The sequence below is a fragment of the Ammospiza nelsoni genome, chromosome 1 (genome assembly GCF_027579445.1).
Source record: "Ammospiza nelsoni isolate bAmmNel1 chromosome 1, bAmmNel1.pri, whole genome shotgun sequence".
NCBI lineage: Eukaryota > Metazoa > Chordata > Aves > Passeriformes > Passerellidae > Ammospiza > Ammospiza nelsoni.
The window spans coordinates 95,624,277-95,650,629 of NC_080633.1; the positions used below are offsets into that span (position 1 = coordinate 95,624,277).

The following is a 26,353-nucleotide window of genomic DNA, read 5'->3' on the forward strand; positions in this document are numbered from 1 at the left end:
TTAACAAAAAAATTATTACAAGGACAAGCATTCACTGGAGCAACTTCCTCAGGGATGTGGCAGAGCTCTCGTCACTGCAAATTTTCAATATGTTATTGGACAGAGTGATAGATGATCTCTAGGTTCTCCTCCCCTACAAAAATTGGACCAGATTATTCTTGGATTTCCCTTCTAAGCTGGGCTGTCCTATGACTCTACCCACCAGAGATCAGTACAGAGCACACCTTGCAGGCTCATATTGGAGAAGATTTTCTTTATACTACAACAAGACCTCCACGTTTCTACCACTTAAGTCTCAGTCAACTTTTCTTTTTAAATGTTATAGCACTGAGGAGGTGAATTTAGAATTGCAGTCATGGAACTGTTCACTCCAGAACATGTCTCTCCAGCATTTTCTTTCCACTTTGAGGTGCTGAAACTTAAGTAAACCTGGATAAACAAACATTCATATTTAATAATTATGCAGCTGTTTTGGCTGCAGAAAAGTAGTTCTGATGGTGTCATAACTTGATGCAAGAATTTTGAAGTGTGTGGCTAAAAAGTAGAAAGAAAGCTTCTACCATCAGTCAAATACAGCATTTGCCACAGAACTTCTGTTTTCACTTCCAAAGTTTACAAAATACTCCTCTTGATTATTCAGAATGTATGGAAAATATTTCATTGCAGAATAGTCAAGAGATTATGTTTCCATTTCCTTTTTAGTATTCTCAAAAAATATTTCTGTTGCATTATATAGACTGATCAAAGTCATGGTACCACCCAAGACATGGAACATTTCACATCTATAAATGTCACAACGTACCACCCTCAAAGTGTAACACAGACTGCAGAGTTGTCTGGAGAGGTCCCTTGCTACCAGTCCCATGCAGGTAAAAAGGGATCTAGAGATATATTGCCATCCTAATCCTTACCCTCTTGACCTACACAGTTGCCTTACACAGTGGAAGCAGCAAGCTGGGACATGCGACTGGAACAATTTACTTTCAGCTGACTGCATCAGAGGAGAGATCAGTTTGCAGCTTACAACGTTTTGGCTGATGGCATGCAACAAGGGACTGTGTTTTCCTGGGAAACAAACCATTGTGAAATAAAGCTGGTGCTTTCAGCAGCTACCCACACTGTCTTCCACAGATTCACCAACAATGTTAGCATACTCTTGCTAATGGAAATAACAACCTATGCTCTAGACAGTACTTGATTGTTTATGAATATGATATCATCATTTATATCTTGTTATGATGCTTCAAATTAGCCAAAGGTGCTCACTGTGAACAGCATGAATCCCATTGGGTTCTCCCTCTACTTCCTAACCATAGCAGCTAAGCCTTCACAACAGGAAGACTGTTGCTGACTACAGAAATCTCCAAAATATCTCACATACCTAGCAATTAAAATAAACCTACTTCAGTTTGTCCTTCCTTCTGAACTAAACTCTAACATTGCCAGGATTTGATAAGAAGAACAAATAATGAGTCGTAGCAAAATAACTTAATTCTTTTACAGTCCTTCACTTGTTATTTTTCTTTCAGAAAAGATGCTGAAGTCATCACTTGTCTTTTTGATAGCAGTCTTCCAAAGTACAAATGTCTGCCTAGTCTTCATTTCTTTGTAGTAAAGCAAATGCATATGCGTGTACAGACAACAAGCCATGAGGAAAGCTGTGAATTTTCATCACATCTTCTACTTCCAGCACCTAAGGAATCACAGGTGGCTTCCTTATGTTCCTTGGTCAGCCACAGACAGAGAAAAACACTCAGGCAGCAAGTGATTGTGGAGCCTGTACCTATGGAACCTGTTCCACACTCTGACATAGTATAGCACCAGACAAGAGCTGAACACCAAAGAGAAATACTGCTTCCACAGGTCTGATAAGCCTCCAAAACATGGAAAGCTGAGCATGCATCTCAGTCAAAACTTCAGCTCCCCAAACACTGCTTGAGTCCTTCACACACACACATCCTCTCATCACAAACTTCCAAACAGTAACTATTTCAAGAAAAAGCTACATTTCTTTCCTTAGCACTTTTCCAAAGTATGATTATGCAACTGTCCAAGACCCTTTTAAAGCAAAATGCAGGAAATAATCAATTAAATAAAACTTTCCATTCCTATCCAGTTAATCTTAGTAGTTGGGTTTCAGTTGAAAACTCCAACTCATTTGCAAGAAGCAGTAAAAGGTGATGACAAAGCTAGCAGACAAGACTCAGCAAACCATCTCTCTGGTATTCCAGGTAGCCTCTTGTCCAGTGGATCCATGTGTACTGCCAGTGCTTCTAACTGGAAACCCTTCTGTGAGACAGCCACATACAGAACTCATTCCTTCAGAACACGAGCAGGTTATTTTATTACAAAATGATTGCATACTAACCCTTACCCTCTTGGCCTGCACAGTTGACTTATGCAGTGGAAGCAGAAAGCTGGGATGTATGACTGGAACAACTTCCTTTCATATGGATGTATGGCACATCACTTTGTGACTTTTGCCACTTGTTTACCCAAAATTACCTGTAACATCAAACTGGACCTTTTTACTTTGCAGGGGTAGCATTGCCCAAAACAGGCGTAACAAATAGTTACTATCACAAATTTCTCTACTCAAAGAAAGAAAAATGTTTCAAGAGAAGAATTAACAGTTCAGTTAAATAAAAGAGGGTTGTACTGATGAACTTGATACACTTCTAGTTTTACATTCAAAATGGAAATATTGGGACACAGCAGCTGATTACAAGACAGTTTTCTCAATAATATACAGAACATCAACCCTGAGTTCATTTTCCCTGGCTACCTTTCTTTCAAACTTCAACAATCCCTTCCACTGATATACTTGCAGTCTGGTCTATTTCATGATATTTACATATTAGTAGAATTTAATATTCAAAAATTTAGATGGGCTTATGCAAGCACATGAAACAACTGGCAACCTAGGAACTTCCTCTTTTTACTTCAAAGTGCAAAAAATACACAAATTTTAGAGGTATGTTATATTCCAAAATTATTTGACAAAGCATCTCAAATATATTTAGGTTGTTATTACACAGTAGTAGGTATTTACCTACAGCTCTTGCTCTGAAGTTGAAATCACTATACAGTTTTTTCAATCAATCAAGATGATTTCAAAATCATATGATCTTCATATAATGTTGCTAGCACTGTAACAATGATCCCATTCTTAAAGCACATGAAAAATACCAGAACCTTCCAAAATTAAATATATACTTTAATGACCTTTACAGGAATTGTTTTATAATAGATACTCCAATTCAGTGACTGACTTTGCTACTAGTAACTTTATTCATTCATATATGAATGATTCTATTTTATTCAATGGGATTACTCATATGTAAAGTTATTTCAGAGGCAACTCATAATTTAAAATTCATAAGGAAGATGAGGTAATTAAGCAACTATAAAGGCTTTTCTATGGCTTTTTCTTTGTAAATGAATTCTTTAAACAGATAGATAGAACTCTAGTTAAGAAAGTATCATAAACTAAAAAATGTATATTTTACAGTACTAATGGTGTCTCTAAAAAATCTTTAAAGAGTATTTATGTGTATTTTTCATTTAAAAAATTCTAAATCCAGAGTTGTACTTAACAGTGGCAGAATTTATTCTCACTGATGAATGACTTAGTGAATTTATTTTTATTTTCTTGCTCATATTTTTATGTGTGCGTATGTGTAAATCTTAATAGTGAAACATCTCTTTGTTCTGTGTTTTGACACAATTTACAAGTACAATAATGATGTAACAGAAATTAGAACTTGGCACCACTAACATCACCGATGCACTCACCTTGTCCCCAACCACGATGTCTACTAGGCACAATAAAGGTGTAGCCAAAGATTTATCCTGCCAATAAGATATAGTTATAGGTCCCATGAAGATTACTGACACTGAAGTACCAAATATGTACTGGCCTTGGACTTAGCAGATAACATGCCAGTTTTGAGACACATTCAAGTTGACAATAAATCAGTATCACAGTTCCAATAACAAGAAAATATACCTTAGAGGAATTTTTTTTCTGTTAAAACATTCCACTTTTGAGTTAGCTATTAAATTGTAATGATCATAATGGACTAGGCAGTAGGGGGTTTTGTGTCTGAAATGTGCAGACATTTTACTACAAGTTCAACTGCACAGTATTTTCCCTTTAAATCAATTCTGTCTTTTAAAAAAGAAAATAACCCAAACAAAAGATGTTTCAGCAGCAATTTCATTATGAGTTACACTCGTTTTCTGTATCTGCCCATGCAAACACCTCCACAGCCTCCATAACTCCTCCCTTTTGTGCATAAAAAAAACCAATAGTGATGGAAAGCTACAGAGGGCAAGGTGCATAAGTTAAGTACTCCTTACTGAATTGTAAATGTATTTTTCCTCTCCCTTTCAGAACTATCTCTATGCTTACCACCAGCAATTGGATTCTAAGAAGTTTGTATAAAGGGCCTCAATTTCTTGGAATGTATGGGTTATAACCGTTTTTTTCAAGCACCCTTTTGAACTTCTTTTCAATTTTCTGTTTTTGATGATAGTCATGCTGACAACTTTTTTTGGTCCATCAAATTCTGTAGTACAATTACATGAATTTACTTTTAATAAATTACCATCTTTGCATATATCAGTCAAACCATGAAGACTAAACACTTGCAAATAAAATGCATTATTAATTTAATTGTCACAGCCTATTTAGCTAGCTTCTATTAGTATTTGCTATAATATGCAATGTATCAGAGGGCAGAATCAAATTCAAAACATAAAGAATAAACTGATTATATTGTCCTAGAGAAATTAAAAAATAGCAAGCTTGCAAAATTATAATCAAGGCATTAATGTTTTACATAGGTAAGAAAACTACGTAACTTAATTTGTAATATGTTTATGCCCAGAGTGATGGTTTAACATGCAGAAGAAGGATTTCTTTGGTTCCTAAAGCCATTAACAGGCATCAAACTTTCTCATAATAGAAAAGGAAAGGTGGAAAGGAAAGCAACAATGGTTTGGTATTTACTGCAGTAGTTCACGTGGCTTAAACATGCCCCATCCACAGTGAGGGACTGCTACTAGAAATTTATATTGTTGTTGTAGCTCTGCCACTACTGTTTGATGCTGCTCTACATTAAGCTGAAGTGCCACCTGAAAAGGTATTGTGGAAAAGAAATACTCCAAAGATGGATGAAGAAATTGCAAAAGAAGAGGGCATGAAGTAATTTCCAATTCCACCTGCCTGTGCTGGAGGCAAAGCCTGCCCAGCCATGCCAGCAGGCAGGGCAGGGAGGCTGCAGGCCTCAGCAGGGCTCCTCTGCTCCTTGGGCAGCCAGAGCCTGTAAACCTGCCACCCTCCTCCTCCTCCTCCTCCTCCTCGTGTCGTGCTGGCCAGCCAGCCAGAAAGCCCTGAAGGAATACAGGAAGAAATGGGGAAAATGGCCAGAGCTGAGAGACCTTCCGAACAAAACACTCAAAGAAAAGCCAGCAACAACTGATTTACTTCATAGCATCCTGCTTGTTTAGGAATTCATTTCAAGATGATCATCACTAAAGATATGCCTCTCAGGCTAAGATAAATATATTGTATGTATCCTTCATTGTGCACATATTCACTAGGGTGATGCAAGTTATCTCTATGTTGTATTTATGGTGAGTGTACAGTAAGTATCCCCTTGTAAAAGAATATATTGGTATTGAATACTTCCAGTTATAAAATAAGCCACCATAGCAAAACATTTTTTCTAATTGTTGTGCTTGGACAAGAGATAACCAAAATAAACTTTATTATGATATCTGCTTTGATGAAACTGTAGCTGTTTTTTCAATGCATCGCTGTGTATTTTAGATTAAATAGAATATCTCAAAACTCTTGAATAATCACATGGTAGGGAAATTCTGGTCAAGACCTTTGTAGAGGAAATCTTAAAAATAAAAGCACTACCTAAATCAGTGCTAAGTCAAACTAAAATATATATGGGGTGTTAATTAAAAACCCTCCTCTTAGGTCCCTCCATGATTAAAGCATGACAAACTTGTGAGGAATGGGTCTAATTGACCACAATTTCCACTGTCTTTAACAAGAAATGAACATGGCTCAGAAAGAGCTTTGCTGGGCTCTCCTACAGCTCCTATAACTTATTTTCCTCTTTTTTCATATCAAAACCAGAAAATACACTTTATTTATGAAAGCCTACCCCCAAAGAATGAGTTACAAGGCAGTAATACTTGAAACAGTGTCAAGTATCCAGCAATGAACACCTCCATCTACCCAGGCTGAAAGAGAATATGAGATCTTTTAGCTACCCAAAACACATCAATTTTCTAGTTGGCCCAAAGATTCAGTGAAATAGCAATAGCTAAGCCACAATGTGCCAAATAAATCTCAAGCAAAATCTGTTTATCTGCAAACACAGTGCCATTGAGTTTGTAAAACACAGTTATATTTTAAACCATATAAAAAAATAACCTGCTTGCAAACAAAGTTGGAGAGTAAGTAGCTGTGTACAGATTGAAAAAATAAATTAATTCATTTTAAAAATAGTGAAAATGCCAAATCTCCCTTCCTGCCCAAGAACACTTGAGGAAACTTTCTTTTTGATTTCTCTATGGCTATGACCTCTTCAAAAGTAATTTTATAAACCTATGAGCATCAAGGCCAGGAAGAACAGAACAAAAAAGGAAAAGAAAACCAAAAAACCCCAAACATTTGAATTTGCACTGAGAGGCACATTTCCAACTATGAAAGTTTAAAGAAAATAACATCACCTATCAAAAAAAGCCTCAAAAGCTGCAAATTCCACACCTCTTACTTGGAATTTCTTTCTACAGACACGTCATAAGCACCACACAACATAAGAGCACTTAAAGATGCTGATCTCTCTTGGAGTTGAGGAAAAAATCCAGATGGCTTAATTGTGGGCAAGATAAATATTCTAGAAAAGATCTCCACATACTGTATAAGATACAATGGAAAAGAATTTTAAAGCAGTTTACCTTTCTTTAGGGGTGCCAACTCCGTGTTTGCCCAGCAAATGAGTATTCAAATGCTTCTTCATCACAAACGCCACCCTGTCAAACAAAGAGCAAATGAGAAAGATAATTTTTTTTTTTCTTTTTTGAGCATGCACTTGAACACATTTCATTAAAGGCAGACCTAAAAAAAAATCCCTCCTCTGCTAGGATGTGACTTAGATTGGGGAGTCCATTCTGTAACAACAGATTTCCCTCATTTTGCAATCCCTTGGCTTTTCTCTTACAAGTCCCAACCATACACCACTGGTCAAAGAAAGGAAAACCTGTTTCTGCTTCCCTTTGAAAATTAAAACATTTCACACATTATACTGATAATACAGGCTATTTTACCTGAAGAACATTGTTTGATGTTATAAAGTAATACAGTTTTAGTTACACCTTTGAATTTATTTAAGCCTTATGGACCCATCCTGCAACCTTTCTTCATACAGGTAGTTCCATTGTTTTTCATGAGAACCATAAAAAAACAGCAAGATAAGATGCTTTAATCACTGCTTATGCCTGGTCAAACTTCATTGTATTATTAATTATTTAAAGAGATACACACAGAAACAAATTAATAGCCTTAGTTATTTTATAGCCTTGTGAAAAAAAAGGATGAAAAACATGAAGCACATGTTCACGAATACACTATCAGCAGGAATATTGTTCAAACTGGCAAGACATTCTTCAAAGCACCAACAGCAGCAACAAAACACATATTACCTGGCATCATGTTTCTACCAAACCAAACACAGATAATTTACTTTAATTTTGGTGACATACGTAATGAAACAGATAGAAGCCTATCAAGTACTATTCTTCTGCTGATAAGACCATAACATCAATTTAATTATGTCATGTGACTGCTTCAAACAATTTAGATATCAGACTGAAGCTTTAAACTAAAATGGTTTTCTCGATAAGCAAAAATTTTACTGCTGCAACTTTCAGTGTGAAAAGGGCTTGCAAACATTTTTGTTAATTATGTATTACAGCTGTCCTTCATAAAGTTAATTACTAATAGCTGAAAGGCAATAGACTCTATTTGCATATGTACATGAAAGGCATGACATATGCAAAAATATGATTTTAATTAGCATTCCATGATATGAAGGGCTACAAATCAAACTGGCATGTTATAAGATTTTTAACATTAAACGCTGAATTCATCTGGACGTGTTTGCAGTAATGGACAATGGAAGGACTGTAAAACACCAGCACTATGGGATATAAGAGCCACAAAAGCAAAGACACAGTACTTTTCCTTTACAATTATGTAAATTTAGCTTTTCTGTGTCTGATCTTCTTTGGGCACTTGCACATTACAGAGAATCTCTCTTGTGCATCCCTTAAGGTGTAGGAATATAATACTGCCTTATTTAAATGATATAAATTTCCTTATTTTTTACAAAAATACATTTTAAAAGTATCCTAAATACTTTTCCCTACCCAACTTATTACTATGGCATCATAACCATTACAACTGTGAATAATCTATTACACCATTACCATCATTATTATGCAAGTGTCATCAAAATTACTGTACATAGGGAAAATCATTGTAACAAAACAAAAAAATGTATTCCAAAAAAAACATAAGGGATACAAAATGTACTGCCTTTGCTTTTCAACAAAAATACTATTTCCACCAAGTTGTGGAAGGTACCAAACATATTTTCATTTAGTAATACCTGCATTTCCTGTTACAAAATTCCATTTCCCCTCTTCTCTAAAAGAAAAATAAACTCAGTGAAATTATTGTGAAAGGGCAATGTGCAATCAGAGAGGTAAAGGGATATTTTGCTATTTGCATGGAATATAAAGATCCAACCAGCTACACAATATTTGCAGGGAAGCACTTTTTGGTTTCTGAGCCTATTTAGTTAAAGCTGCCAAACAAAGGCTCACCATTTCATCTACCACACAACTGCAGGGGTACAGACAGACATACCTTTCTGCAAAATCAAAGACAAAGGTCTTGGTAATAACATGAAGCAGTTAATCTCACATTCTGCCTCTTCTCTGTTGCATCTATGTTCTAGCAACCATTTTGCTGCTGTTACACAGCACAAATAAAATGAACCCTGACTCAGTTTGGGTTTCAGAAACTGCTAACATTTTAAGCTTTTCATGTAAGGCTCGAAGGCTTCAGACTTGAGGAGTGCCAAAAGCCTCAGTGCAAGTCTGGAGCACTCTGCACAGCTCAGGGCAGCTCCCCACCTTACAGAAACAGACCTTAAAAATAAAATTTCTATTTTCATAAGAAATTGAGAACAAGATTAAAAAAAATTACCAACAGAGACAGGCATTATTAAAACAAGAGGGAAAGTCTCAACAACCTTGTTTAGATGCTGAGTTTGAGGACCACCCATTAAAACAAACAAACAAACAAACAAACAAAACCACAAAGAGAAACAAGTAAAAACTATTTGGTTTTGTTTACTAAATCCTGCAGGTGATTTTCAGAGAGGTGGTAGCAGTGTTTGCTGGCTTTACAAAAGAAACACAAAAATGTTTTCCATACATTCAGTAACGCTAGGTTTCGATGTAATTAATGGTTTAGTAGTAAAAAAAATAATGTGTTTATCTATGCTATTTACCTCTCAAGCTACTGCTGGAGTAGACATGACTTAGCCTTGGCCTTTGAAAATAATCTTTAGAGAAGTCTGACTGGCACCTAAAAGTACTCACTGAGTGAATGCTTTCAAGATACATTGCACTGATGTATCTTCAAATCAAAAGGAATCTTTCCATCAGCAATTGAAAAGCACCAATTCAGGCTTCACCAAACTTCTCATTTCTTGTTTTTATTTCTAGTGAAAGTATAAACATTCAAATGCTAAAAACTAATGCGTTTCAGAAGCGCATCAAGAGGGAGTAGAAAAAGCCTGTCATCAAACCAACTCCACTGTTTCAAATATGTGCAAACCAGGCCATACTAGAGGCCTGGAACCAGTTTTACAAACTCTAATCTGGACAAATTCGTCCTCCACCCACATGAAGACAAGAAGTCCCAGCCCAGCGGCTCCCCTGTGGGTCAGGTCTCAGCAGGCAGAGATGTCCAGCCTATACATCCATGTCATGCTCACTGGGAGTTCTTTTCATTTGGTAGGGAGACTACGAGAAGCCTCTTCTGAAAGTGGAACAAGGTGAGTAGGCAGGATTCCTTTTGCTGTCAGTAGCATTGTGCTGCGTTAACTTTTTTGTGATATTCAACTACTCCGGCTTCAAAACCAGCAACATCCTCAGGCATACACTCTATGTTGAAACTACAGGATAAATTTAAGACCAATTGAAAAATTACACAGAGCTTTAGGATAGCATCCTCATTCCCTACAGACAACTTTTTGCACACAAACTATAAATAAAAATTACTTTAAATCATATGAGCACCTTTCCCAAAATAAGTTCGCAGAAGATTCTGGTTTCCTTTTAGAAGAGTTGTGGTTTGTAGGAACGTGACTGTTCATATTCCATGGCAATCCTCAAACAGTATTTGGACTCTCTCAGAATGTCTGTAACTGATTTAGGAGCCTCTATAGATTTGTCTTCAGATAAAAGCACATTTTAAAGTACAAAAGAAACAAAGGGACTTCTAATTCTGGGAATAAAGAAACATATTGGACAATCTTAACTTCCACATTTTATTCTAGTGTAATACAAATTTTTCAGCATGTACAATGTTTATCATCACAGTACACAAGGAATAGGAATAATCTGTCATGTATTGTCTGTTTTCTATTTTCTCTGTGGGGAGAAAACTGTTCTCTGTGAAGTATCTTGCTTTGAGAGGAAAAAGATTCTAAGTTTTCTTATGCTTTGAATCCATAATAGCTCTTTCCCTTTGAATAAGTACATCACTGGGTTAGTGAAAAACCTAAAAAAAACCCACCCAGAACCAAACACACAACACACACACACAAACCAAAACAAGCATTCTGGGCCATAAGGCCAAAAAACCTGTTATTGCCTGTGTGTTTATCAAGTGCCTTGACCTAGGAAGGAGCTACACGTTACCTCGACCAGAAAGTCACTCGAAGCCATGGTGACAGAGCAGTCATCTTCTGACTGCACATAACTGTTGAGGAGGGCCAGCACGGGAATTTATTTTTGTGGGACTCCACAAACAAGGTATCGAGCAGCTGAAGAGCAATTTTAAATCACTTCTTAGTGGATACATTGCTCTCTGCAATTGCTCTTGGAGAATTTATCTTACAGACAACAATGTTCAATGACAGCAGAAAAGTCCAGGAGAATAACAATGAATATCTAGCCTTTATTCATATTCTCAATATCCTTTACATCTCCTTTAAACTGTCCAAAACCTCTTTATACACAAATTTAACTCTGAGAATACAGGTAAGCTAGTGCATAACCCAAGTACATAGGATGTTTTAAAAAGCTTCTTGAGAGCCTTTAAAATAACCAAAATCAAACACATAAACAAATCTAAGAACTTAGTGCTTTGTTTTAGCATAAATTTCAGGCATATAGAAAGGATAGAATGTTATACCTTGGATGAATCAGCTAGGAGATCTGACAGCATCAAGGAATAATAAGAAATAGGATCTCAAACTTTTATACATCATCACAGAATACAATGAAATAATATATTATTTTGTTCACACCAGGTTTTGTTTTCTATTATCTATGCTTGAATTTCTGTCCTTGTATGAGGCAAGAAACCAGGAAATCAAGGCAAGCTTCACAGATGATGCCAAGAAGGGGGACTGGGATATGTTCAGGCAAGTAAACAACAATGTGGAGTCTATGGTTCTTACCACCTTAATGAAGCGTTCTTGTTCTTACTGTGTCTCAAAAAACACTGGAAACCCTAATTGTAGTTGAATGTGTGGTTCACATAGAGCCATGCCAACAGGGGTATCAACCAGTAGGAGAGAAAAACAGTTCAGTTTATCAAGAGATACCAGGACGTGCATGCATTTCAGAACGTTCAATATAACTTCTATATACAATTACAGATTACTGCATGCACTTCAGTTGTGCATATTCTACTCCTAAAAGTAGAACTTTTCATATTCAAATCAGCACTTAGTCAAATAGTACTTAAACAGAGTACCTGAAGTAAAAAATTTCAAGTTTTCAAATTCTCCAAATTATACTAAAAAGTTGCCACCCAAATCTTATGTCTCCACCAGGATTTATTCAGCAGGTTAACTTCAGGAATAAGAGCACAGAGGCAGATGCAGAACTGTCCAGAAAGCAATGGTTTTCTATGAACAAGCATTTCTTTCCATGCATCAAAAGTCTAAATTCCTGAGAATTTCTTCAAGTCCATCTTTTTGGATGTTTGCTAAATCTGAAGGGTCCAGACTGGGGCTCTGATAACTCTCTTGCATGACTGCGCGCAAGGGACTCAATTTAAAAGAAAGTATCTGGCAGGGCAGAGTCTGGTGTGGAAGATATCCTGCAGTCTGAAAGGCTTCATGCCCTTTGTGACAAGATGTCAGGTTCAAGTAAATATCTGGCAGAGCGAAGTCTAACGTAGAAAACATCCACATATCTGAAAAACTTCATGCCCTCTATGACAGGACGTCAAGTCCTAGAACCCTGAACAGGAAAGATGGGGCTCTCTCCAGACTCACTTACTAGCCAAATAAAGCAGGTCTTATTACTTCCAAATAAAGGAGATGGTTATTCTTTGCAAGCTAAAAGAAAATAAAAATCAATAACGTTCTAAAAGGTTAACAAGTCATCACGCAGTCTGCGGTGCTGAGAGCGCAGTGACACACCGCCTTCTACTCCCTGCTAACCCCATGTGTCAAAGCAGGATATGGCTGCTCTATGCTCCACCCTCACCAACGCCACTAATTGAACTGGGAAGCAACACATATCCATCCATCCACATCTTCAGGTGTGTGTAACCTGGAAGAATGGAAAATTCAAACTTTTCCTCTTGAAAAGAGAAACCAAAAGAGGGAAATGAAGACAACCTTGCCATCACTAACAAGACAAGAACCCAGATTACCATGGGAAGATATCATGGCAGTTCATAGAACCTAAAGACCAACATAACTTTGGAATTTCTGAGAACTATCAGCCTTTCTGCTTCAATTTTGTGTGGGTTTTAGGGTGTTGTTTGGATTTGGAGGGAGGACTTAAAATTTTCCATGCAACAACCAGGTATGTTTCTTAATTATTAGCTTATTTTCCATGGAGAAGTTCTGCTACTGAAGTTTAAAACCCAACATTTTCAAATGTTTTTTATGTTACTATGAAATCACCAATGCAGTGAGTATACCTTTTCTTTTAAAAATACCTCATCTCTTTTTACTGTTACTTGTAACAACCTAGCAATGAAGCCAAGCTGCCCAAAAAATAAAGACAACAACTTGTATTATCAGAACACCTGCACACAGCTAGCACTCATGGTAGACTTGAGTATCACAGCAGCTACTGTTCCTGCCTTGCTTTGAACAGGATGACAGACAACAGGATTGTCAATGTGCTGTTCAATGACCTGCATCAATCTCAAGAATAATTTACTGCTATATCAGACAGATCATTATGGATGAGTTGCGCGCTATCAATCAATCAATCAATCGACTGTGTTGCTCCTGCATATTCCTGCATCTATCAACCAGAAGAGAGAGACATCCCTCAACATATTCTTGTTGCTCTCTGCCACCAATCTGCTATTCTCAAGATGGCAAAGAATGATTAGCCCCATGGCCATAAAGTAGCAGCAACTGGCACAATTATCTCCGCGTACATATTCAAGCAGAAGAGATCTGGGTACAAAGAAAGAGCAAACTAAATAAAACAGAAAACATCCTCTACTGTTCCACTCAAGCTTGTCTTGTCATCAGAAGTTGTTGAGTTTTCTCACCATCCCACTTTTAAGAGACTTATGTTATAAAATAAACCATCCAGGACAGAAATTTAGTCTGTTATTGTGGCAAAAAAGGAATTCACTGGCAGTATTTATATAATTTCCTCTCCCATGAGGGAGCTCACTTACCTGTGTGCCTCACCTTAAGTGACTTACTTTGTAACTGAAATCAAAAAGGTTTCCTGCAAGTTAGCTCAGGTCCATTCTGAACTTTTTAGGTTTGAAGATATTGAGTAGAAGTGTTTTATTTTAAATGCAAAAAGTACTCTTCAATGACAGCTGCAGGAATTATTATTAACATAAAAGTGAGTAGAAATTTAAGAGTGGAACTGTGAACTTTTATATTTGAAGACACAATAACAAGTGTTAAATGTAAGTAAACAAATGACATTCTGCTTTTATTTGCTTGAAGAGTAAACTTAAAATAGCTAAACTGTGGCAAAACCGTTAAAGTCAGGTGTTCCCTCTGTCAGAAAATCACCTTACAAATATATGAGAAAATTAGTACCACTACAAGAAATGTTTGTTTCAATATTCAGAGAAGTTAATGAATGTTAAGTGATAATGGTAAACAGCAGCAGTATGTAATTAGATTTCCAAACACATCTTACCAAATCACTTCTAAGCTAAAAGAATCACATGTTCTATTAATTTTCATTGGTTATTGAGCATCTGTAACTGTCACCTCTAACAGGTGTTTGGTAATCTAACAGCTGCACAAGTACTAAAAAAAAAAAAAAAAAAAAAAAAAAAAGAAGAAAAAGACAGAATCACAATGTGCTTTCTCTAGCACTGCTATCAACCTCTCAAGTCTACTACAATGCAGAACCTCTTTTCCTAAAGTCTGAGATGCAATCCTAAGTTTGGTGTTTGAAGTGCCTTACATTAAAGAGAGATTAATACACACATCCAAAACCAGGACATCACGAGAAAAAACACTTGCCATGCTACATGAAGCTGCAGAAATGCTTTAAACATAAATGAATGCTTACATCTGTAAGCATTGTGATCCAGAATAGTGCTTTAGCAATCTTGCCACCAAGACACGACTTATATATTTTCTTTTTTCATTACTTGTATATCCAACATTCTCATATCTCTGATTCCTCCCTTATCCATTCTTTCCACTTTCTTCAGGTATTGGCTTGTCTTCCTGCTCATGACTGAGTCCATTTCCTAGCATGCTCAGGACTTCAGATAAGGAATTTGATGCAGTTCTGCATATCATCAGTTCTGCATATCATCAGTTCTGCATATCATCATTTAGCATCTGGAAAGCAACAGCAGGATAAACAAGCTAATATTTGAAGGCAGAAATTGTCCAAAGTCGATTCAATCTTTTGGGTGGGTCAGGTGAACCACACCTCTAGGTGCCCTGAGAGGAGTTTTGAAATACTGGACTTTCTGCAGACAGTTTGTAAAGAGCTTCCTAGCGATCCCAACCAGCAAAGTCTGAGCCTTTTGAAAGTGCAAGAAACAGACTATAAGACTATCTCAAAATAAGGATCTTCCAATGACTTTCTACTTAAAATTAGAATTTATAGAGTGAAATAAATATATTTTAATGCCTTGCTATTCCTAAATAAAAAGTCACTTTTGATTAGCTTCTTCCTGATGGCTCAGAAATCACACAGAAGACTGAATTACCAGGTTTATGCAAAGCTTCTAGAGGAAGAGCTATCTTGAGAATGAAATTCTCCTCATCAAAAGAATCTACTGTTGCCTGTTTTAAAGGAAATCTAAACAAATCTAAAGACAGTTGATTTGTCGACTAGAAAACACATAGGGCCTGCAGTAACAGTGCCACATACATAACTCAGTCAATTCTGCAGCTACAGTGCCTGTGGTCTTTTGCAAAGTTGAGAGTTACCAAGAAAGGAATGAGATGAATAAATTGGTCACTATCTGATGACTGAACTGCTCAGAAGTCATACACAATCAGAAGACACACACAATTTTTATTGACAATTTCCCCACAATTTGAAATGCTGCTGGTGATAGATGGTGGCTGGAGCGAAGACTCTGCAGTCTGCTTGATCTGTGAGAGTAGTGAGAATGTTGCCCTAGGTCTTTGCCTGACATAGAAAAGCAAGTGCTGGTTGATTTGTTTATTCCTGAGACTTAAACTCAGCTGTAAAACACATCCTTTTTGCCTCACATCCAGGCATTCCACAAGACTGTTTGACTGCAGGTAGAAAGCAAAATACTTCAGAATATCTTTTTGCCAAAGTAGCTACATAAAAATAGTAAATCTATGACAGGAAGACCTAATCTGTAACCATCAGTATTACCATCCACATACATGAACCTTTAACAACAGGCTGGTGGAATCAGAACTGACTGGCTCCAGCCAAAGAAATCAAAAAGCTATCATGTGGATCAGATCAGTCCACAAAAAATGCATCTCATACTTGTATCCCCATTAATATGTTTAAAGCACAAAGATGGTTCCATCTTTCCTTGTCCAAGGGCTCTTGGGCCTGGCCATTGCTACCTTGGGGACTAAGAACCACCTAACACTGTGTCATCAGGCCAACCTAACTCCTGACAAGCACGTCTGATTAATGTTTGATTTTTCTTTGTTGGAAGACATCTTTTGTTAGCACCCGAACATAAGTAAAAGCTCATAGCTTTCATCTTCAACTGGCATTTCAGTCTCTCCAGATATTCCCACTACAGCCACGCCCAGCTCCTCCCAAAAGTGGAGTGTTGCAACAACGTCCTCCTACCTCTGAAGAAGGAGGCTGACTGAAGGCAGTAACAGTGTCTCTCAGAGCAAATCATGATATACAGACCAGACAGACTGCTATGCAAGTATTATAGACCTAAAACACTTTCTCAAATTATGGCACTGATCATAGAGGATGCAGATGATATGAAGAGCAGCACAAAAGTCTATCCAAGTAAGAATTACAGCTGTAACAGTGGTGTTACTCCACTTATCCCATAAAAAAATGCTAACACCTCTCATCACTTCAGTCACATACTTAGCAGGGGAATCACTGAAGCTGCCAAGCAGAGTCTGGTGTTTCTCAGGTTTTCCTGTGATGGCCAACAGGACTCACTTCAGAAATCCAAAGCCAGGACTGAAGGGATTAAGAGTACTCACCTGAAATATAAATTACTAAAGCAATAAAGACAAAAAAAATCCCACTGAATGTAGATGGATGTTTTACACACACACGCACACACACACACACACACAAACACAAACACACACAGAACGAGCCCACATTTGTGCAGTCTGGTAAGGATGTTGCATGCTCTTGGTATGAAGACTGTCATCAGTCTGGAAAAAACACAGGAATATAGATCAGACAAATCAGTACAGTCATAAAGATGATATCTGTGACACAGCAGAAGATGTTCTCTGGCAAAGATTACTCCAATTCCAGCCAGCATCCGAGATTAACTCTGACCATTTCTGGCCACAAATCAAACATGAGAGATGTAGGAACTACATAGGTGCCCAGTGGAACTGAGAAAAAACAAAACATCTTTGATCTTAAGGGCCTGGAAAAACCTACACACACATGCTGAGTGTACCTATGAACAATGAAGTGAAGGAGAAATCAGTGTATTTTCAAACAAAAGCTATGCTATCTAAAAGAGAAGAAGAATTTACAAACTACCCCAAAAGATGCAATAAAAGGAATGTATATTGCTAACAAGAAAAATTACAGAACTTCAGTTTTATATACAAAGGGACAGCCTGGACCTACAAAGAAACATTAGCCATGTCTAAAAAAAAATTTTTTTAGTGTCTTCCTGAAATGAAGTTTCAATTAAAGGGGTTTTCCTTCCTAATCCATGCTGTCATTGCAACCACAGCTCCATAAAGCCTCATGTCAAGTGCCAGCACAAAATGATGGGATTTCACATGTCCATTTCAGTAGCAGGCGAACTGGACAGCACAGGTGGCACAGGTACCAACGCACACTGTGGCACTCCATCTTATTCAGTATTGCGTCACATTTTGATTTCCATGAATGGGTTCCTGTTAGAGCACTCGAATTTATCATGTTCACAACTGACACATGTGCAAATGACCACCTGAATTCTCCATATTTCCTGGAGGTCACTTACAGCTATGTAACCACCAACATGCAATTCTCTGCATAGCTTTGTAACAAGATGCAAGTAAAATGGCTCTCACATTGGAGCCAACACACTGCCCACTGTTTAACCCCTGACACCCACAAGCCTTGCTGCAGGGATGAGCTGCACCAGGACAGTTTGCAGCTGAGAAAGGCCTCAAATTTTAGGTAGCTTAAAAACATTCCACAAAGATTAAATACATGCAAAATGCTTTAGCATTTTATATTAACAGAAATAGGCAAACAAAAAAAAAAATCCAACAAATTAAAGGGCTGTTCTGTTTCTTTACAATTTCTCAGATTAGCAGAGCTCCCCTCAAAAAATCCCATTATTTGTTACATGAAATATCTGTACCTGGACAGACATAGAGACAGAAAATAGTCTGATCAGTGTGCAACTTTTGTAACACTGAATAGCAGGCAGTGTTATGTACAACACATAGCTGAACAGACGGATGGAATTGATTTTAGAAAGGAGTAACAAACTAAAAATAGTCCAAAATATTAACTGATAAACACATGCTGGGGTGGAAACAACCTATTATAAAATTACTGTAAAGACCCTCAAACTCTTCAGGGGAGAAAAAAGTCCAATTTTCCACATAACCTAAGAGCTCTGAGTTTTCTGATTATAAGATCCAAGGAACCAGTAAACCCAAGGCTCTAATTTTCTTATGGCGACTGCGTAATATTTTGCAAAGTAAAATTGACTGAGATGGAAGCTATTTTGCATGGTACAGTGGCGATGGCTAACAAATGAGAGTTTTGTGGGCTGAATGTTAGTCCCCTGCCTCATCTGCCACCCCTAATGACAGCAGCCACCTGCTGTTTTATTGTCACAGCTGGAGCCGGTTCACACTCCTTGGTGCTGAGCTCTGCCCATGAGCGCCAAGCTCTCGCCTCGCCTCATTACTTTGATGAACTTTTTATGGTCAGCACCCATGAAGACCTCATCTAGGACTATACAACCTAGATCGGCTTCAGGGAGTGCTTCCAGCTAGCATGAGGTGATAATACACAGTGACACCATGGCTGCTACTGCCTGTCACTTAGGCAAGTCACTAGACTTCTGGCTCTACAGGGCCCTCAACAGGTAAAATGCCATGAAATTCTGCTTTACAACTAAGCTCACTCCCTTTCTTTTCACAATGCAATATAGAGAGATCATATCTGTTACCAACATTTAGCTTTTCAAAGATAGATATTACAATAAAAAATGTATCATGGTGTTTATTGCATATAGCTACAGAGAAGAAGTCTCTACGTTCCTTGAACATAACCCTGTTGCCTTCCTAAAAAACAAAGCAAGCATGAAAACCATATTACAGTTTGATTAACACCACCAAAGAGGGGGAAAAAATTACATGTATATTGTAAAAGGACCATTTCAACTTAAATGAGCAAAAAGCACAGAAACAAAAGTTAAGCCAGTCAAATCAAATTATTAAGCAAATGAATTCACAGTGGAGAGTGATACATGTTACTTCCCTCTCACCTAAAAAACCCCCACACTTAAACATTGATTAGATACGATATTTTCTGAAATCCAGATAACAACAAAGCAAAGCCTTTTACATCTTTTTGTCTTAATCCAAACAGTCTGTAACTATTTTCTGCTAATTTAAAAGCAAATAGAATCATCCTTTCCTTTTCAATTTTTTTTGTACTAACAAACATTCTGAATCTCCTGAGCCTGTATGCAATTTTAAACTTCATCAGAAATTCCTTTATTGACGCATTTAGAGCAAACTATTTTATGCTTGATCACTGAAATTTAACCCCAGGTTTACTTTCAGCAGCAGAATAATTATTTTGGTGTCAACAGAGCTTTACATTTGCCCATATTTACATATATCATTAAGATTAATATATGTGCTATTAATAATAATTTCATTAACATTCTGAAATCATCAAATAACATTTTGACTTTTGAATGGCTGTAGGCTATTATAAGCCTAAAAACCAGAACATTTTCAGTATTCATTGTGTAGCAATCCAGCTGATCAGTTTTGACAAATTCATGCAATGTTATAAGCCATTAAACTTCATTTAGTTTCACTTAAAAATTCCACCTAAAAATAAAAAGCAAACTGTCTTTTTTTGTACAGACAGTATGATTTCTAGCAGTTGCCAGCTCCCAGGATCCTCCAAAAAGAAACTGGAGTTTTATTTCTTTTATTGAAATGTTTTAAAATTTATCGAGGAGTTTTTGAAATAATATTTTTGAGACCACTGACCTAGCAAGAGTAGAAAATCTCTAATATGTTACAGTGCAAGAGAGCTCCTCTTGACCAGGGACAGTGCTGCAGAGACACTGTGCTTCCCATAAGACTTCTACAAGAAATGGAAACTTAAAAATGTGTTGCTGAGCACAGGTTATGTCTGCTGCATTTCAGAGAATTTACACATGCCCTTCTTTAAGAGTGCCTTCTAAGTTTCACCTAAACTGCAGTTGAAGAGATATAAGAAAATAATGATGCTACAAAGATTTCTATTCTGCTGAAAGCTGAGCACCCCCCAGACAGTCCTGAAACATTAAAGAGGCCAAGAGAACACAAAGAACTTTGCATAATGAGGGCCTAAAACAAATGATCAATCCCAAACATCAACAATGCAAATTCCTCTACCGCCACAGTTTCTGAAAGGGCTTGTCTTCTGCACAAGTTCAAGAGAACTTCTTGTGAAGCACAGTAACAGACAGATCGCATCCTTCAGAGAATCCAACAACAGAAAAGATAATTGCTTTTAGAAAAAAAAAGGGATTACTTTCTTAGTGCAGGGTAGATATTATGAAATGGACAAACTTCCTCAATGGAACAATTAAAGGTTTCAACAGAACAATCTCCTAAATTGTGCCAGTAATTAAATTATAATAGCTGAGAGATTTATTCTTTTTCTTTAAACCAAAAGTATGTCAGCAGTGGTCTGTGTATTGCATGCTTTGTGATATAGCACGCTTAATAATTTTAAAAGTTTTAAGCTTCTTTTTTATCAGTCACTAATTCATAAAGAAAATGCTCCAAAACAACAAGTAGCTAGGCATTTATTGTCCTGTTATAAAGGAGTTTGTTAAAGGATGCATAGCTATCCAGACTACCTATATTTGCTCCCTGTCTTACAAGCAGGTAGCCTGCATACACATATAAATATTTGGAAACACTTTTCCTTTGTAACACTGGTTTGCCAAGGCATTATGACTGTGTTTTAGACTTGGACTCTAAAATATAACTTCAATTTACCCAGCACTTACAGTTCACTGGTCTGTAATTCTTAATATCCTTCTATTTTCCACCAATTTTAATTTTAGTCAGTTATTTAAAGTTCATGTTCCATGCCCTTTCAATTGTGATTTTTTTTCCAATGTGACAACAAATCTGTCATTTCTGATGGTGACTTTCTTTAGAATACAAAGGAGCCAAACTTTTTAAAGAGAAGTTATAAAAACTTATGAGACAATAACAAGGTGTGGCCAGAATAAAGATGAGCTGCATGTGAACAGACAGTCTGGAGGTGATGGGATCTGTATCCAATCCTCTGTACTGATCCTGAGCTATTCAGCCCTTGAATAATAATTTTCTATAAGCCGATCCCTTAACCCATCACCAGCTAGTCATGCTACTGCTTTCCAACATTGATGAGGAAAAGGGAAACACCTTGTACTTTCTATTTAAATCTCCACAATAAGGATGCTCATGTTGGAAAGTCCCCAGACTTCTTTTCTCATCTAAAGATCCTACAAAACCAGGAATAGGCATATAAAATTATTTGGCTTAACATAAATATTCTGTCTTCTCTACTTACTCCAAGCACACAAAGAAGATTTCAATGTACATATTTTCCTAGCACTGAACAGAAATAAATGTCAATCCTAAAAAATGGCTACACTTCCATGCCTGCTGTTAAAGAAAAAGATATCCATATGAAGGATATCAGAGACATTGTTGAGGAACTACTCACCCTTTAAAAAAATATTACCTCTGTAATACTGCCAGTGCCAGTGTCAGGCTGGGCAATTAGCCAATTAAGTGTGAATAAGAACTGCCAAGAAACTATTTTATTTTAGCCTCAGAATATTTGTGCATCTGTGAGCTGGTGTGTTTGTGTTCATGCATCAGTGGAATCTGGTTGTTCATGCCAGGTTTTCTTATCACACTTTTCTGCCTCTTTGAACTGCACATTCCTGCAATACAAAATGGACATGTGTCTGCTGATAGTGTCAACATACTTAGGTTCACAAGGAGAGATTTTGTATAACTAGATCTAAAGAAGTCTTTGTATTCATTACCTGACCCTGTCTGCCTACAGAAGGCCAGAAGAGTGGAAGAATCCAATACTGCAAGCTCCTCTAGGATTTGTTAAAAGACAACAGGTGTGGAAGAAATTAGCATTGATCACAATATCCCTGACCAAACACTCTCCTAGAAATCCCATTTTTATATGTCATCTGAAGGAAATCCTCTCTTCTCAGTTAAGACTGGATTCAATGGGGTGCTGAGAGTATCCTGTTATCTCCTCAATTTAGATCTCATTATGTTTTAGACGCCTACATCCATCTAGGAAATCCACTTGGAAATATCAGTACAAAATATATCTCAAGCACTCTGACTAGGGCTACAGCATAGAAAGCCTGAAGACATAACCAGATTTCTATTTTTTTTTTTCCAGGAAGGGAAGTGGGAAAGATGATATGCAGACCTACCAACTGCTAGCCTTTATCTTAAATCAATTACAAAAATCAAGAAATCATTCCAAATATGGATCCTTCAACATTGTGTTACAGTTATTCAAAATTAAAACGAATGCAAAAAAAGATATGCACAATTTACAAATCAAAACTGAGCAGTCCCAAGTACAAACAGAAGTATGAAAAGCCCTTTCACAACATTTCAGAGCACAGATATTACCTGGCATTGGAGTTACCTTCTTGAATACCTATTAGAGAATTTCACAAATCTTAACACTAGTGACAACTCATGCAGAATTTACCATCACTTAGACTAAAACACATCCTACTTTTCAAGACATGTTTAAACAGCCTTGATGAAAATGAGTAATGTTGTAAAATTGTGAGTATGTTTACTTACTTATTTTAAGGCCAGTCAAAGTAATAACCCAATATTGCTACCTCTAATCAGGGATTACAGAGGAAGGATGGGTACAAGTTAGTAAAAATGTCACTGATTACACAATCACAGAATATGCTGAGTTGGAAAGGATCCTAAAAGCCTTCAAACTCACAGTCTCTTTCATTACGTGACATAAATGAAGTTGTGTGAGTGACAACTGTCCTTACAAAAGGATTCACAGTCAAGCCTACTATTTTCCTAATAAATCCCAACAGTCTGGGAAAGAACACCATGCTAGCTACAGCACAAGTTAACCCCTGGATTGGTCAGAACACGCAACAATTGCTGTGCCTAAGGGTGAAGCTGGTACACCAGTACACCATGACACGCTGAAGATTCAGCTCACTGGATTTTCCATGTCCCTAGTAGCTGTGCTGTGGAGAAATCTGCAGGAGCTTGGCCTGCAGGAGGGCCAACCTTACTGCTCAAGGACTATGCCTGAAAAATAAGTGGTTTTCCCTCAATGCTATTTTCCATGGATTGCCTCAGCTGGAGATGTTTAGATACGGCACACATCAGGACCTCACTCTTCCCTCCTCTGGGACATAACCATGAACAGAGAAGGGACCAATATAACCTACACATGCTTGCCCTTGTTTTTCATACACTCCACGATAAGGGGAAAGGGCTAGCAGGCAGTCAATGACAGAAGTGAACAAGCAAATTCTTTCGAGTATTTTTCAGATTAAAATGGAATTCCCTTTTTCAGCATTCTTCTTATGTTTTCCTATGAACATCTGTAGCTCTTACATTTGCAATTACCAAAGGATTCTGCTTTTTCTTATCACTTTGGTAAGCATAAACATAGCATTTCTTCTTACCTTTTTGTAGATGCATCACTAAAAATCATATCATAAAGCATTCAGAAATTGTTTTTCACTCCAGCAACAAGACAAATTAAACTGAAAATAATAATTTTTAAATTATTTTAAAATTAAAAAAAATCTTTTTGTTTCCAACGTATCTCTAAATTAATGCAAGCCTACTTCCTCCCAAGAAGAGAGCAAACAAGTGTAGGTTTCACTACAGTACATATGATCTAGATAACAAGGTCTAATCATAACATATTTATCACCATCTAGCATTTGGCTTGTACATGATGTCCACAGGCACTTGTAGTGATAGCTGTCAAACTGCATTCTTTTTCTGGCATAAAAGAGCATAACAACAAGGACAAGCAATGGAGTGCATTACAGAGTAACAACACAGCCTGGAATTTAGCCCATAGTAAAGAAACAGTCAAATTCATTATCAACGTCAGTGATGGAGGCTCATGCTCACAGTGGCAGAATATTTCAGAAGTCACTGAGCTTCTTTCTGCTACAGATGCTAAAAAGTGTTTAGCAATAGCATTCCATTTTCCTATCCTTCCTTTTGCACCATAACAGGTATCAGAAAATCTTAGTTATACTAAGTATATTCCTTTAGAAGAAGGTCTAAAAGGGCATGATCCCTCCTGCCCAGAATTCAACTGCTTATTCCAACAGTATACAGTCCACCAGCAAATGAGTAAGTCAAACTACTTGTGCTTAAATTGGAGGTTCATGTCTCCTTGGCAGTCAAATGTCAGAGCTCATGCATCATTTAGAAATGTCTTGGGTTATTGACAGTGCAGAGAAAGGCTCCTAACCTTTACAAAATTTCTGAAGAACAGAGGCCCTAACTAAAAAAACATACTAAGATTTACCTGTCTTTCTCAGATCACACTTTCCTCCATTTGTTTTTAATAGATCATTAAATTTATTTATTAGTCAAGTTCCTGACAAATGGTTGTTTCCCCATCCTTAACTTCTGTAGTGAATGTTTAACAGGTGAACAATATATAGTCCTTTTCTGAAACAACAAAGTCCCAAAGCAACCTTGCCAGCACCTAATAAAGCCAAAATCACTAACTCCGTTACTCCATTAATTCCCCAGGAAGCAATGCATGTTTGTTCCCGAGAGCCTCTTGTTAAAAAAAAATAAATAAATAAAAAGAGAGAGAGAGAGAGATAATCAGGTGATCTGGTACCCAGTCAGTTTTATCCATTTGTAGTTGCTCAGCAGGAAACTGAAAAATGGAAGACACTAATCCTAAAAATCAGAGGGCGGAATGCCAGAACGAACACATCGCAATTCTGAGCTGTATAAACACAGGCAAGTTAAAGGGCATCTAATCTTTAAATTCTCTAAATTAGTTACACTAAATCCTATACTAGTTAGACTGTTACAGTAAATCCTTAAAATAAATATTATTTAGCAAAGGCCATGACAACTTGTGCTGTATTTGTAAAGCCCTGGCCACCTGGAACAGGATCAAGCTCATTTAGTATTCTTGAAAGCCTGTTCCAAAAAGCAAACTTTGTATTATTTGTATTATGTGCATACACGAGGAATCTGTTCACCTGAAGGTCTATTCATAAACAAATATGTAGGCACCTATGGCAGTGACCACCCTAAAATTCATTTTTCATCTTTACAGTTAACAAATACTTCTGATTACTCAATACATATGTACATATGGATGCAAAATTATATATCGATTAGTTTAGCTTTTAGCATAACATATGAATCTATTGGATTTCTCCAGAGTAACAGATAACATTTTTAAAAAATTATACCAATAGACCATTAGCATTATGAGTGAATTTATTTTCCCCAACAGTGCTAAAGATATGCAAAATTTTCATTTTTCAGACTTGCATAGTAAATGATTAACACCAGCTCTGCTCATTATCTTGCTTAACAAAACTTCTCTAAAAACAAATAAATCAAAAATGCCTCTAACATTCCTGAATAAATAAATTACAGACCTGTTCAGTGGCAGCAATGATATTTTAAAAAGCTTGTGCAAGCTCATTGTACAATTTTATTACAAAACTGCAATTTATAATAAAACTGTCCACTTTTTTTTATTTTCTACCCAGCTTTAGTCAAAGAAGTACCTTTTGTGATCCAAGAAATTTTCACAAAAGCTACATATCTAGAAACATCAGGCCCATATTCCAGTGTGTTACAACATACAAATAATGATATCAGGAGAAATCTTACTGCCTGTTTTACAACAGGATTTGTAAGGAGAACTGCCATTACAATGAATGAATTATGATCTAATACAAGATTCTCATCACTCTGAATGCATACTTTCTTTTTTTTTTAGAAAAACATTTCTTGTCTCCGACTTTAGAATTATTTTTCTTTCATTGCATGTGGACGCTGAAGTCAGTCTGGAAGTAAAACACTGCATTTCCCATTCTTGCTGGAAAAAACAGTGAAACAAGGAATGTCCAGTT

The 26,353-nt window shown here is 36.9% G+C and overlaps 1 protein-coding gene across 1 annotated transcript in view; it reads right to left on the bottom strand.

Moving 5' to 3' along the window:
• Positions 1-26,353, bottom strand: part of ZNF407 (zinc finger protein 407) — a 335,692-nt gene that overhangs the window by 196,050 nt on the left and 113,289 nt on the right. Inside the window, exon 4 of the mRNA XM_059481372.1 lies at positions 6,985-7,059. Coding sequence (XP_059337355.1) covers positions 6,985-7,059 — 75 coding nt within the window. The remainder of the gene's footprint in view (positions 1-6,984; positions 7,060-26,353) is intronic.